The sequence below is a fragment of the Protopterus annectens genome, chromosome 8.part0, assembly GCF_019279795.1.
Source record: "Protopterus annectens isolate FY-2018-M chromosome 8.part0, PAN1.0, whole genome shotgun sequence".
Lineage (NCBI taxonomy): Eukaryota > Metazoa > Chordata > Ceratodontiformes > Protopteridae > Protopterus > Protopterus annectens.
In genome coordinates, this window is record NC_056741.1 from 1,258,073,611 (window position 1) to 1,258,086,316 (window position 12,706).

Below are 12,706 nucleotides of genomic sequence, written 5' to 3' on the forward strand. Positions count from 1 at the left end.
AAATATACAAACTGTGACTTGCTTAACTCGCTTGTTTCGGTCTGCCGCCTGAGTTGTGTCATTGACAGAAAAGACTCTTCGAAAACTTTAATTAAAACAGCAAGCCACATTATGAGCTAATATCCAGTATGTTGTATACACCGCTAAACTTCTCTATTAAACTATAGCACTGGCAAAAAAATTGTAATCAAGTTCTAAAATTACTATTTTTTTAAAAGTTATATGCGCCATAAACACTGTAGACTATATAATAAAGAGACAATGGATTTTGATGTCATTTGACAACCCAAAGGCGACTATTTGTATTAACATTACGGGAATCAGGACAGGGAAACTGTAAAATTGAAGTTAAAGAACTTGGTTACGCCAATAAAAATCCCGCATAAGGTTCAAGTACTCAGTCTTATTTTTTATCTCATCTACTTCAGCAAAGCCAACAAGCCAAATGATAAGAGTCCTCAAGCTTCGACGTTTCAGAATACAGCAACAACGCCACCCCACCCCCGAGGCGGGGACTGGCACGCGGGAACTTGCATAAGTTGAAAGTCAAACCAATAATTCTAGGCAGTTAATACGTACCCTGGAAAGCGAGCGAGAAAACTCTTAATATAGTCTCTAGCTTCGTTTTATTTTTCGGTCTGTGTTTCCAGTGAGAATGGTAAGATGAATTCTAAAATATTTCTTTGTGGTTGTATCTACTTCAGGATCAGGTGCAAAAATCTAAAACAGTGAGGGACAAATATCCAAAATGGAAAGCGATATCTCTTAGCTGTCCAGGTTTTCGGTTACTTTTTCAATTTTGCCCCGACTTAAAATCCGTGATGCTTCGAGAAAAGAGGCAGTGGATTATTTTAAATAATGGCAAGCCCGAGTTAATTAACGTACTTTTTATGTTTAATATAATTACCACTGAATTAGAAAGTGCCCCCGATGTTGGGTCATTTTTGCCTCTGAAATGTTTGACTTTATCCCTGTTTTTTGGTGCTGAGGTTGAGAGCTACGAGCAGGGCACATCTGATGAGCACCAGTTAATCGGGTTCATTGAAATAAAAGTACTTTATAAGCAGTTATAGAGCCCAATACATAATGTAACGTCAATCATGACCTTTTGCCGCAAAATCTTTTTATGCAGAATTTTACAATGCCAATGTACCCCTTTAAAGGCCGCTAAGTTTCAACTGTTCTGCAACAGTCCACCAGTAATAATACTGATATTTTTAATGGACGGCTGTGACCTGAGAATGAGATGCTAACTTACGAGTGTTTTGTTTTTGAGAAATGTAATTGCCCATCACTTTTAAAAGAATATAGAGCTATAAGACGCCACATTGGCCGAATAAGAGAATGCATTACTACAGTTTTTTTCTTAAGTAAAGTAAGTCTACAGCGTAAGTATTGACATTATTACATCTGTTTACCGGGAAAGTCCGAGTAGGCATGGATCCCATTTTCAGCGGAGGCCCGGGGAGAAAAGCTCCACAAAGATTAGTACAATAAATACAATACACATGTTAATAAAGTACTGTACGACACAGTCAAAAGTTAATAAAGTACAGTTTCAGGGCCAAGAAAGGAGCAAAAAGTAAATATACCATAAGGAGCGCACTGTGTTAACATAAACAATACAGTTGAAAGGACATTTTGTTTAGTCATTTGGTTATATTCTTCAGTGGCTAGTTGAGTTAAGTATAATTCACCACCTTTTCTCCAAAAGTTTTAGGAGGGATTAAGAGGGACGTAACTAAAATTTGAGACGAAATCTGGAAGAGTTGAAAAATAATGTCAGGGCACTTTAAAATGTAACAGGTTGGGGACTGAAAACTGTAAACGGGTTTTTGATCACGCGATGGTGCTGGTTGTCGAGGCATTTAACAGTCTAGACACGTGGCTAGTATTTTCCCGCTTTTTTTAAATTTTACTATGGGGCAAATTCCGGACAGTAGCAGGATAGGGGAAACTTTAAACCAGACATGTGTGGGGTTTTGAAAGCTTTGTGCAGTTTGTCTGAAGTTTTAAAGACCGTATTATATAATTTTGTGACGAAGAACAATTGACAGTTGATAAGTTGATTGTGGTGCATCAGTAGTCGTGTTTTTTTTTCTATTATGTAATTCGAAAGCGAAAAAACGCAAGTGTGTGTGCTCTTTACCAGAATAGTCCGACATGTTTTTTCTTTACCGGGATAGCCAAACAGATTAAAGCCCAAGCTCTCAACGTCTTAACATCCCGAGTCAGGGATGCTTGTAAACGGTACTATTGTCTTGTAAAGTTGACGAATAAAAAAATGAATTAACATGTATTTTCTTAAGTAAATAAGTCTACAACTAATTATTGTCAATATTTATTGAGTGGAATTCACCAGCGTTTTCTCCCCAAATCGGCAGTATAATAGGGTTGCCACCTTTTCAAATGCCCAAAGTGGGACATTTTTTGTAGAAACGTCAGATTTTGCAAGGCAAAACATACCGGCAGCCAGTATAAAGGACAGAAATTCACTTTTTTGCCAGAATAAAAGCTTATTCTTGTAGCATTTTAGTTGCTTATTCTGTTTATTATAATATTTAGGTGTTTCAGATACAAAATAACTGGTTTATGCAACTATTAAAGAAAACATAAGAAATGTTTTTGTCCTAAAATCTCAGGACATTTGCCATTTTTTTTGCAGGACACAACTGCCCAAAGAGGGACTGTCCCTCGCAGAGTGGGACAGGTGGTAACCCTACAGTATAAGGAGAAAGAAAACATTTTGAGCAAAAGTCAAGAGCACTTATGAAGCATGCAGCACAGCCCCTTTTCAGCGGAAGCATTGGGAGAAAAGCTCTACAAATCACATCACCCAGTTGTCCCTCTGGTTTTCACTATTTTGTAAAGGCCCTCCTATTTTCTACTAAAACGAACAATTTTGGGAGAAATTGAAGTATATTACACTTGATAAACAATTACAGTAATTAAGAGTGTATACTTACGGGGGAAAAAAAAACGCACGCCAATCGGCGTTCTCTTTCTCGTAGTTAAGTAGTAGGCTAACAGAAAAATCTGAGAATCGGATCCTGTTCCTTGTGTAAACACATTAGTAATTGTACCAGCTCAAATCGGAAATCATGGAGAACACTGTTCTGGGCATACTTACACGCGCAGTCCAATGTTCTGTAATTAATTTATCGCTCATTTTTGAAGTAAAATAATAATTACAATTATTTACTGATTTATAACCCACAATCTTTTCCCAGAAAGTAACAGAGTTTAAAAGTGGAAGAGAAACACTGGGGCAAAATGGAACGCAAGCCGCTAGAAATATAGGTTGTATGACCTGCCTGCCCCTCAAGTTGAGGGCCTCAACTGTCCCCGAGTTTCAGGAATGTCCCTCGTTTTAACTCAAATTCGTAGAGTTGGTGACTTTTAGAGAAACGGTGGTAAATTACACTTGAGAAATGACAACCCAATTCACTTAAAAATTCATATTGATAGAACAGGTTTTGCATGAAAATTTTGCATTTTCCAAACAGTGACCACAAGCACGAAACTAATGCCTGACATCATTGACTGGTCCTGAATACATTTTCAGAAAGTCAGTGAAGTTGTGATGTATATAGACTACAAAAATAGGCACTAATAGAGAACACTGGACTGAATGAAACGGTGTCCTTGCGATCGTGTTTTAAAATGTTATGACAGCGCGCACATGTAACTGTCCTAACACTTTAGCAGTTACGCAGTGACACTTACTCATTCCAGCGTTCTCAGTCATCGCCTCTTCACCACTTTTGTCAACTTCTCGAGTTGTAGGGCTACTGTTTTAAATGGTGTCCCTGATTTATTTCTAGGCAGGGTTGTTCCTGATTCTGGTGTTAGGAGTTTGAACGCTATGCTACGAATGTAAATAGAACACGCATACGGTTAAGTATTTTAAGTATTAGGTAAGTATATATTGTGAAATAGCATACCCTGAAATATGTACATAGAAAGTTGCATCAACGTCAGAATGAAGTACAGCAAAATATATGCATAGGGACGTGCATTAATGCCATAAGTACGGTAGGAAATCGATAAACTTAAACGTTTGTTTGAACTGTACATTGGAGTTTGTTCAGCAGTGGTACAATAACAGGTAATTTGTCTTTTTTTCTATTAAAACCTTATTCATACTTTTACCGCGCGGTGCGCTTGTATAATTGCGCATAAAATAGTTGGCTTTGTTTAGGTGTTTTAAAGTGTAGTAACCCGGGCAGATATGTGAACTAAAAGGGTCACTGTTCACTTCACGTGTTATACGAAGAGACAGAACATGGTAAACACTAATGTAGTAATAGGGTCTTCTTATACGCTAGGTGGTGTGGAAACTCGGACATTGAAGTGTGAGCAGAAGTTAAATGTTTAGTAAAGCCTTATTAAATAGTTTCTGGGGCGCGCGGAGTCGGAGAGAGACAAAAACGATAAGCTTGTTGTGCTTGTTCTTTGACGTCAGAAAAGTGTATTACTTGGAGGGCGGAGTTTGAAAATTGTTCTAAGACGTACTTATCAAGTGTACTTTATTACGAGGAATGTTCCTCATTTTTTCGTCTTAAAATCCATGTTCCTCTAAGCTCCGCATAGAAAGGATCTGCCACACATTGGACTTTTTAACCGATGTCAGTGGTAAATAATATTGAGTCATTAATTCATCGAAATAACTTTCTGTAGGTATAAAATATTAAATTTTAACCATCATGTGAGCCTCCTAGTTGAAGCTGCCAGTAAGTGTTCCACGTTTTGCCCATTTTTTCCATATTCTTCTCATTTTGGAGATGGAAGATTGAGTAGGGTTGCCGCCTTTTCAAATGGCCAAAGTGGGACATTTTTGGTACAAACATCAGATTTTACAGGCCGACACATACCCACGGTCAGTGCAAAGGTTAGAACTTAACCTTTTTGCCTAAATAAAAGCTTATTCTTGTAGCATTTTAGTTGCTTATTCTGTTTCTTATAACATGTAGGTATTTTAGATACAGAATAACTGTTTTATGCAACTATTACACAAAATATAGAAAATAATTTTGTCCTAAAATCTCAGGATATTTGCCATTTTTACAATTTTTTGTCAGGACACAACTGCCCAAAGAGGGACTGTCCCTCACAAAGTGGGACAGGTGGTAATCCTAAGGTTGAGAGATGTGTTCTTAGAATGTAGCACAGTACTGAAACGGTCGTGTCTAGCTATTACTCGCACTACTAGGTTTAGGTAGAATTTGTGTCCTTTCCTTGCAGTTTGTCTATATTTTTCTATCTTCTTGTTACACTTAAGAGTACTTCTAGTAATACCGTTGATGCCTTTCGCCTTTTTACAGGTTTGTGTACTTCCTCACTATCATTGTTGATAGTTTCCCTTTCTCACTCTTCTGTCTTTTATCGTAAATATAAAAATTTAAGTATAAAATATTATCTCTTCAGCTCTCACTTTCCCTGTCCCTTGTGAAGTGAGACGTCCTTAACAATTTCTCTGTTTTTCACTGCTTGTCATGGTTGAGAAGGGTAAGGGCCCCTTTGACTTTAAAAAATGCCAGAAGTGTGGCTATAAATTCCCCTGACAGATTTTCATGTACTATGTGTATATTGCCTTGGTCCTCATCACTTACAGGAAGATTGTAGTATGTGTCATGCCTTTAGCCACTATGCTGTAGTGGAAAGATGTATCAAAACTAATTTTAAAAGGACTTTTGCCATCAGCTTTTGGAGAAACCTTATTTACTGCTGATAAAGCTAAAACCGATATATCATGTTCCTCCTCTACTTCGTCTACTGACAAAGTTAGAAAATGCAGATGTAAGGCGATCCTATCTTGCCTACATTCTAAACTGATGGGTTCGGAGCCGAGAATCGGCTCCGACTCGGCCGGTACACTAGCACAAAGTCTCTGGCTGGGCCAACCCCTATATCCCAGGATGCACTACACCCAAGCCCCCAGATCTCGTTTGCCGCTCCTAGTGCTAAGACATGGTTTTGAGTTGGCTGTGGCTAAGTACCCTATTTTTGTAGTCAAATTTGGGTTTATTTTTTGTGAGCTTTTTCTTAACATTTAACCAAAACAGCTATTTTAATAGCTATCTTGTTGTCTAAGTGTGTATTGGTTGTTTTAGCTTAAAGTTAAAATTTCTGTGGTAAATTCCTGGTGTTTGGTGGGCCTTAGCCCTACCTTTAGAGCGTTTAATTTAGAGCTCTATTCCCTTCTTTTCCTTCCTTCAGTGTGTGTTTTTTGGTCAGAATGTCTGGAAAAGAGCATAGGCCTTTTGGTTTTAAAAAAATGTACCAAGTGTGGGTACAAGATGTCTATCACAAATGGCAATGACATCTGTGTTTACTGTTTAGGGGCCAAGCACTTGCAAGAGTCTTGCAGTGTTTACCATGCCTTTTCCTCCAGGGTCCTCCAAGAGAGAAAAAATAAACTGATTTTAAAAGGCTTAATCAGGCCTTCTTTTGAAGAGGCTCTTCAGTCTTCAGAGCCTCGTGGTAAGAAGAAAAGGTCGTCGGTTCCGATCAGTCCGTCGGATCTGCCGGCTAAAAGAGGAAAATCTATGTCTTCATCTTCGGCTCCATTGCCCTCGGAGCCGAGAGATGAGAGACCAAGTTCTGCTTCCCCTTCCTTGGTTCCACTGACATCGGAGCCGATGGAAAGGGGTTCGAAATTGGGATCTCCTCCCTCGGCTCCTAGGGCTTCGGAGCTGAGAGAGAGATGGTCGGCTCCAGGATCGGTTTCGTCGGCTCCTACTTCATCGGCTCCGAGGGAGGCTTTGGTGTTCCTTGAGTCTGCCTCGGCTCCAATATTGTTGGAGCCGATTCAGAGCCAAACTCCTACGGTGATATTGGAGCCCATAGAGACAGTTTGTCGAGCTCCTTCTATTTCCTCCAAGTCCTCCAGGCTCTCTGATACGGACCTGGACAGGGTTGTCCAGAGGCTCCTACGGTCACCGGTCTTTTCCAAATTGCTGTCGGCCCCAGCCCAGTCGGCTACGGAGCCAGCATTGCCTGTACCGTCTCTTCCTCCTTCGACAACCTTAGGGTCGTCGGAGCCGGGGTTTACAGAATCTGGGGAAGTTGTTGGGTCGGTTCCGAGACCCGCTGCTAGTCCGTTGGCACCTACCTCTGCTCCAACCTTCTCGATACTTTCGACAGGTCCTGGTACTCGTGGCTCTTCGGTCAGGCCTGAGGGGGAGTCATTGGGGCTTCTGACCTCGGCTCCTAGTCTCCCTCTTGGTGCTTCAGCGAGGGGGGGGCCCAACTCTGGTCAGGGCCTCGGAGGGGGGTCTTTCTACAGACACTGGTGGACCCGCCTTCGAGCCTATGAGGAGTGCGTTGGCCAAGTCCTTAGTCACTTCGGAATCTGTAGTTCTTTCCCTGGGCACGGCGACTGGAGCCTCTGGTGCACCCCTGTTCTCGGACAGCGGGGCTCCCAGGCCTGAGGATACTTCCTTGTGTGGTCCCTTAGTTTCGGATGGGCCTTCAGAGTCCTTGCCTGATGAGACCCCTAGGAAAAAGATGTGCAAGGGAAAGCACGTGGACTCCCCAGACGAGTCCATCACCTCAGACACCGATCTGGATGATGCGGAAGGGTCCCCTAAGTCGTCCTCTGACGATGTCTCATTCTCTGACATACTAGAGATCTTGAGACAGAGAGGTGACTGGCCTTCCAAAGCCCCTTCCGCGGAAGAGTCGGTGTTCCTTAAGGCCTTCGGAGCTCAGCCCTCCACCTCCTGGGTATCTCCACCCTTCCACGAGTTACTGGACATTATTTGTCGAAGGGTGTGGGAGCACCCTGACTCTGTGGAGCCTGTTCCCACTCGTCCCAATAAATTCTTGTCTGCACCCCCGATAAGCAGTTTCTCACTAAGGGAGTTCCGGTAGATGCTATGATGGTGGCGAGTGCCACTCAACAGGACGTGGCAGAGGCTTCGATGTCTATCCATCCACCTAACAAGGAATCTAGGAGCATGGATAGGTACGGGAAGCGTACCCTATCTTCAGCGACCTTTACCTTGCGGTCACTGAATTATTTGTGCCATTTCACAAGACTACAAAGGGATCTCATGAAGGAGTTGGGAGATACCCTTTTGGGTAATGTGCCTGAAGCGTTGGCTCAGTCTGTCAACGCCCAGCTATCTACCCTGTCGTCCGTCATTAACTCGTCCATGAGGCTCATTTCATATGCGGCCGTGGGGGCGGGTAGAGCAGCGAGTTTGGGCGTAGCCCTGAGGAGGCTGGCTTGGATGCGCTTGTGTCACTTTGTGGAGGCGTTCAAGTCTTCATTCACAGACGCTCCCTTTGATGGGTCCTCACTCTTTGGACCCAAGGTGAAGGACACCCTCACTAGATGCGAGCAGGAGGGCAAGACCTTGTCTGCCGTCGGGGCCCATTTTTCGCTTCCCACGAGACCTTATCCCAAGGCTCAGAGGGGAGGGAAGATGTGGTTCAAGAAATTGCAAAGGTCTTTCCCTGCTCACCAATGTGAACCCCCCTCCAGAGGTAGAGGAGGGGGGAATTACTCTGGAAGGCGTCGCCCTAGAGGCGGCGGAGGCCCCCGCAACACAGGAGACCGCAAATCCTTTCGCGGTTCATCCTTCCAACGTTTCTGAGGGATGGCCCGACTGTGCGTCTCCGGAGCCAGTCGGGGGTCGTTTTTCGGGGCACCTGAAAGCCTGGGAGTCCATCACTCAGGAACAGTGGGTGCTCCGGATCATCGCCGGAGGTTACACCATACCCTTTATTCATCCCCCTTCCCCTCCAAGGAAAATCCCGGACGTGCCACCCAATCAGAGGGTTCAAGCAGCTACAGAAGTGTTAAAGCTGCTAGAAAAAGGAGTCATCCAACCAGTCCCCGAAGGCCAGACCGGATTAGGAACTCACTCAAGATTATTTTTGGTGCCAAAAAGAACAGGTGACTTGAGACCTATTCTGGATCTCAGCCGTCTCAACCGCTTCGTGAAGAAGTCCAAGTTTCGGATGGTCACGCTACAATCCATTTTCCCATTGCTGGAAAAAGGAGTTTGGATGTGCTCCATCGATCTCAAGGACGCCTATTATCGCATCAAGATAGACAAAGCGTCCAGGACTCACTTACGCTTCCGCCTGGGATCCAGTCATTACCAGTTTCGAGCCCTGCCCTTTGGTCTCACTACAGCCCCCAGGGTGTTTACCAAGTGCCTGGCAGTGGTAACGGCTCACCTGAGGCGTCTTGGATTCCAGGTGTTTCCGTATCTAGACGACGGGCTCCTCACTGCCCCCACCAAGTATCTGCTCACTCAAGCTGTGACTACCACCATTGAATTAGGTCAATTGCTAGGCATAATGTTCAACTGGGAAAAGTCTGTATTGTTGCCATCACAGCATGTTGCTTTTATAGGCACAGAGCTAGACTCCATTAGAAATGCGAGCCTACCTCCCAACAGAAAGGATAAGGATCTTACAGAACCAGGTCACGGGCCTATTGCCCCGTCGGAAGGCTCCAGCCAGGTTAGTCCTTCAACTCTTAGGATCTATGGCTGCCACTATTTTGTTAGTTCCGATGGCAAGGCTGCACATGCGAATTCTACAGTGGCTCCTTTCGAGCCAATGGTCCTTTCAGGAACTCCCGTTGTCCCACCCGATTCTAATCAAGGACACTTGTCGGCGGGATCTCCACTGGTGACTTCTCCAACCTGAACCTAGGCAGACCTTTTCATCCCCCTTACCCCGTTGCTACTGTCACCACGGATGCTTCCCAGACCGGGGGGGGGGGCATTATCTGGACAAGACTGTCCAAGGCACTTGGCAAGACCACGAGACTCGCTTACATATCAATGTCCTGGAAATGAGAGCGGTGCTTCTAGTGTTGCAGGCACTTTACAGCTCTCTTCCACTGGGGACAATCGCGATCCTTTCAGACAATATCGGTGGTTTGGTATCTCAACAAACAGGGAGGAACCAGGTCTTACCCCCTTTGCAGAGAAGCCATGAGAGTGTGGGAATGGGCGATTGCTTCCCAGAGGTTCCTAGTGGCAACGCACATTCCTGGGAAATCCAATGTTATAGCAGACAGACTGAGCAGGGACATTCTGATGCCTCAAGAATGGTCCCTGAACAACCAAGTGTGGGATCGGATCTTCGCACGGTGGGGGTTGCCTTGCTGCGATCTATTCGCCAGTTCGCTGAATGCGAAGTGCGACAACTACTTCTCCCTGATTCCTGCCCAAGGGGAAGAACCCAGGGATGCGCTAGTTCACAAGTGGCCCTCCGGTCTACTCTATGCCTTCCCTCCACTTCCTCTACTGCCCAGACTGATTCAGAAGGCTATCCGTCTGGGAAGCTTCATGATCTTGATAGCCCCATTCTGGCCCCGTCAAGTATGGTTTCCATTCCTGAGGAAGTATGCGGTGGACGGTCCCTAGACCCGCTCCCGGACCTCCTGACTCACCAGTCGGGGCAGGCCCATCCGTCTCTACGGACTCTCAAGCTAGCGGCCTGGTTGCTCCACTTCCGACCTTAGTCAGGCAGCATGTGTTTTCGCCTGAGGTGGTTCAGATACTGTCCTCTTCACATAAGCCCTCTACCAAGAGTATTTATTTTAGCAAATGGAAAAGATTTGCCTTCTGGGCTCAGCGGCATAACCTTGATCCCCTGACAGCCCCTGTTTCAGCAGAATTGGACTTTTTGGCTTCTCTTTTTAGACAAGGCTCTGTGGTTTCTACGCTGAAAGTGCAGTTAGCAGCGATTTCCAATTACCATGTTGCCTTTGACCCTTCTCTCATGAGACACAAATTGTGTAAGGCCTTTCTTAAAGGAGCTTGGTTGCTTCTTCCCCCTATATCACAGCCAGTTTTACCATGGGATTTGAATGTGGCCCATACTGCTTTGACGTCCCCTCCATTCGAACCAGCAACAACTTGTGAGAAAAATTTTTTGTCATGGAAAACTGCATTTTTGGTAGCTATTACTTCGGCCAGAAGGGTTTCAGAACTTCAAACCCTTTCTGCCAAGCCTCCTTACCTCATTTTCCATAAGGACAGAGTATCCCTGAGATTAAACCCATCCTTTCTCCGTAAGGTTTCTTCTGCTCTTTCTCTTCAGCAATCAACTGAGCTTCCAGTCTTCTTTCCTGACTATTCCACCGATGCAGACTACAGATGTCACCAGTTGGATGTGCATAGACAACTACGTCTTTATCTGGATAGAACGCAGCAGGACAGGAAATCAGATCAATTATTTGTTGCCTTTGCAGATAATAAAATTGGCAAACCAGTCACTAAGACCACTATTGCCAGGTGGATTAGGGATTGTGTATCCTTTATTTATTCATCGACAGGAAGGTCCCTTCCATTTCCAGTTAAAGCACATTCTACTAGAGCTATGGCAACTTCAACAGCTTTCCACTCCAGACTGTCTGTAGATGAAATTTGTGCTGCTGCCACTTGGTCTTCTCCACACACTTTTATTGCTCATTACAAATTAGACTTGGAGTCCAGGAGTCGGGCGTTATTTGGCTCCACAGTGCTCGGGAGTGTTTTCCAATGAGCCTCCCAGGATCTAGGTGCTAGGGACGCGGTCCCTTCAGTTTAGAATGTAGGCGAGATAGGATCGCCTCACATCTTTTAGTCATGTACTTAACCATAACGATAGATGTATGCGATCCATCTCGCCTACATTCGTATATACCCGCCCTCCGGCCCCCTACCTGCAGGATTTGGAGGAAACGCTTTATGGGGTTTCCACTGAAGGTCTTATTCTCTTCTCTGGATCACGTATCTCTGTGAGTTGGGTGCATGTGAAGGGGACTTTGTGTGGGCAAACAAGATCTGGGGGCTTGGGTGTAGTGCATCCTGGGATATAGGGGTTGGCCCAGCCAATCAGAGACTTTGTGCTAGTGTACCGGCCGAGTCAGAGCCGATTCTCAGCTCCGAGCCCATCAGTTTAGAATGTAGGCAAGATGGATCGCATACATCTATCATTATGGTAAGTACATAACTAAAAGATCTGAAGTACTTACTTCATTTGCTCTGCAACCTGTGGGTATCGGATCCGAGCTGGCAACTTTCCAAGCTACAAGATCCGAGCTCCTAGCTCCTCCCCCCTACCCATAATCCCCTACTATGTGCTACATTACCTCAGATCGTTTTTTTGCCGCGGCTGAAGCAGCTACTTTTGAAGAGCTCCTTGGCTTTTTGGTGAGATTGAACCTTTTTCTTCTTTGTAAAAAAAAAAAAAATCTTTAAGGCGGGCTGAGACTCAGCCCTCAGCCTCGCCGTCTAAGCTGACTAAGTCTCCCTCGAGGGGCTACGGATCCTCCCACTCTCGGCTCCATTCACCTCGTTTTTCTCCGGAGCTGGAGGAGGAGGATTGGTCCCCCTCGAGGTCGTTGAGGCGACCCTCCCGGCCTGCCTCGACGACTTCTTCAAGATCAACAAGAAGCCTCACTGAAGCAGATATGGATTGGATGATGCGCCGATTCATCCAGACCCAAATGCAGATGGGGTGCTCAGAGCGCGGCCCCCATATTTGCTCCGATTACTCCTTCTCCTACCCGTTTTCGGGTCTCGGAGTTATCGGATCCGGGCCCTTTCGGAACCAGGGATTCATCGGCGCTGATAGCTCCGATCGCTTTGACGCCGACTGTGCCTTCGAGTCTGTCGGATCCGAGCTCTCGGGGCCGAGGGCTGAGCATCGGATCCGGGGGAGCTGGTGTGTCTTCGGCTCCATTGGGTTC

At 45.0% G+C, this 12,706-nt stretch overlaps 1 protein-coding gene across 1 annotated transcript in view; it reads left to right on the forward strand.

The window, feature by feature from the left end:
- The first annotated feature begins 545 nt into the window (after positions 1–545).
- LOC122809345 (tubulin alpha-1 chain-like) overlaps positions 546–12,706 on the forward strand; it is a 1,205,685-nt gene continuing 1,193,524 nt past the window's right edge. The window contains exon 1 of the mRNA XM_044080757.1: positions 546–658. Coding sequence (XP_043936692.1) covers positions 656–658 — 3 coding nt within the window. The 5' untranslated portion in view covers positions 546–655. The remainder of the gene's footprint in view (positions 659–12,706) is intronic.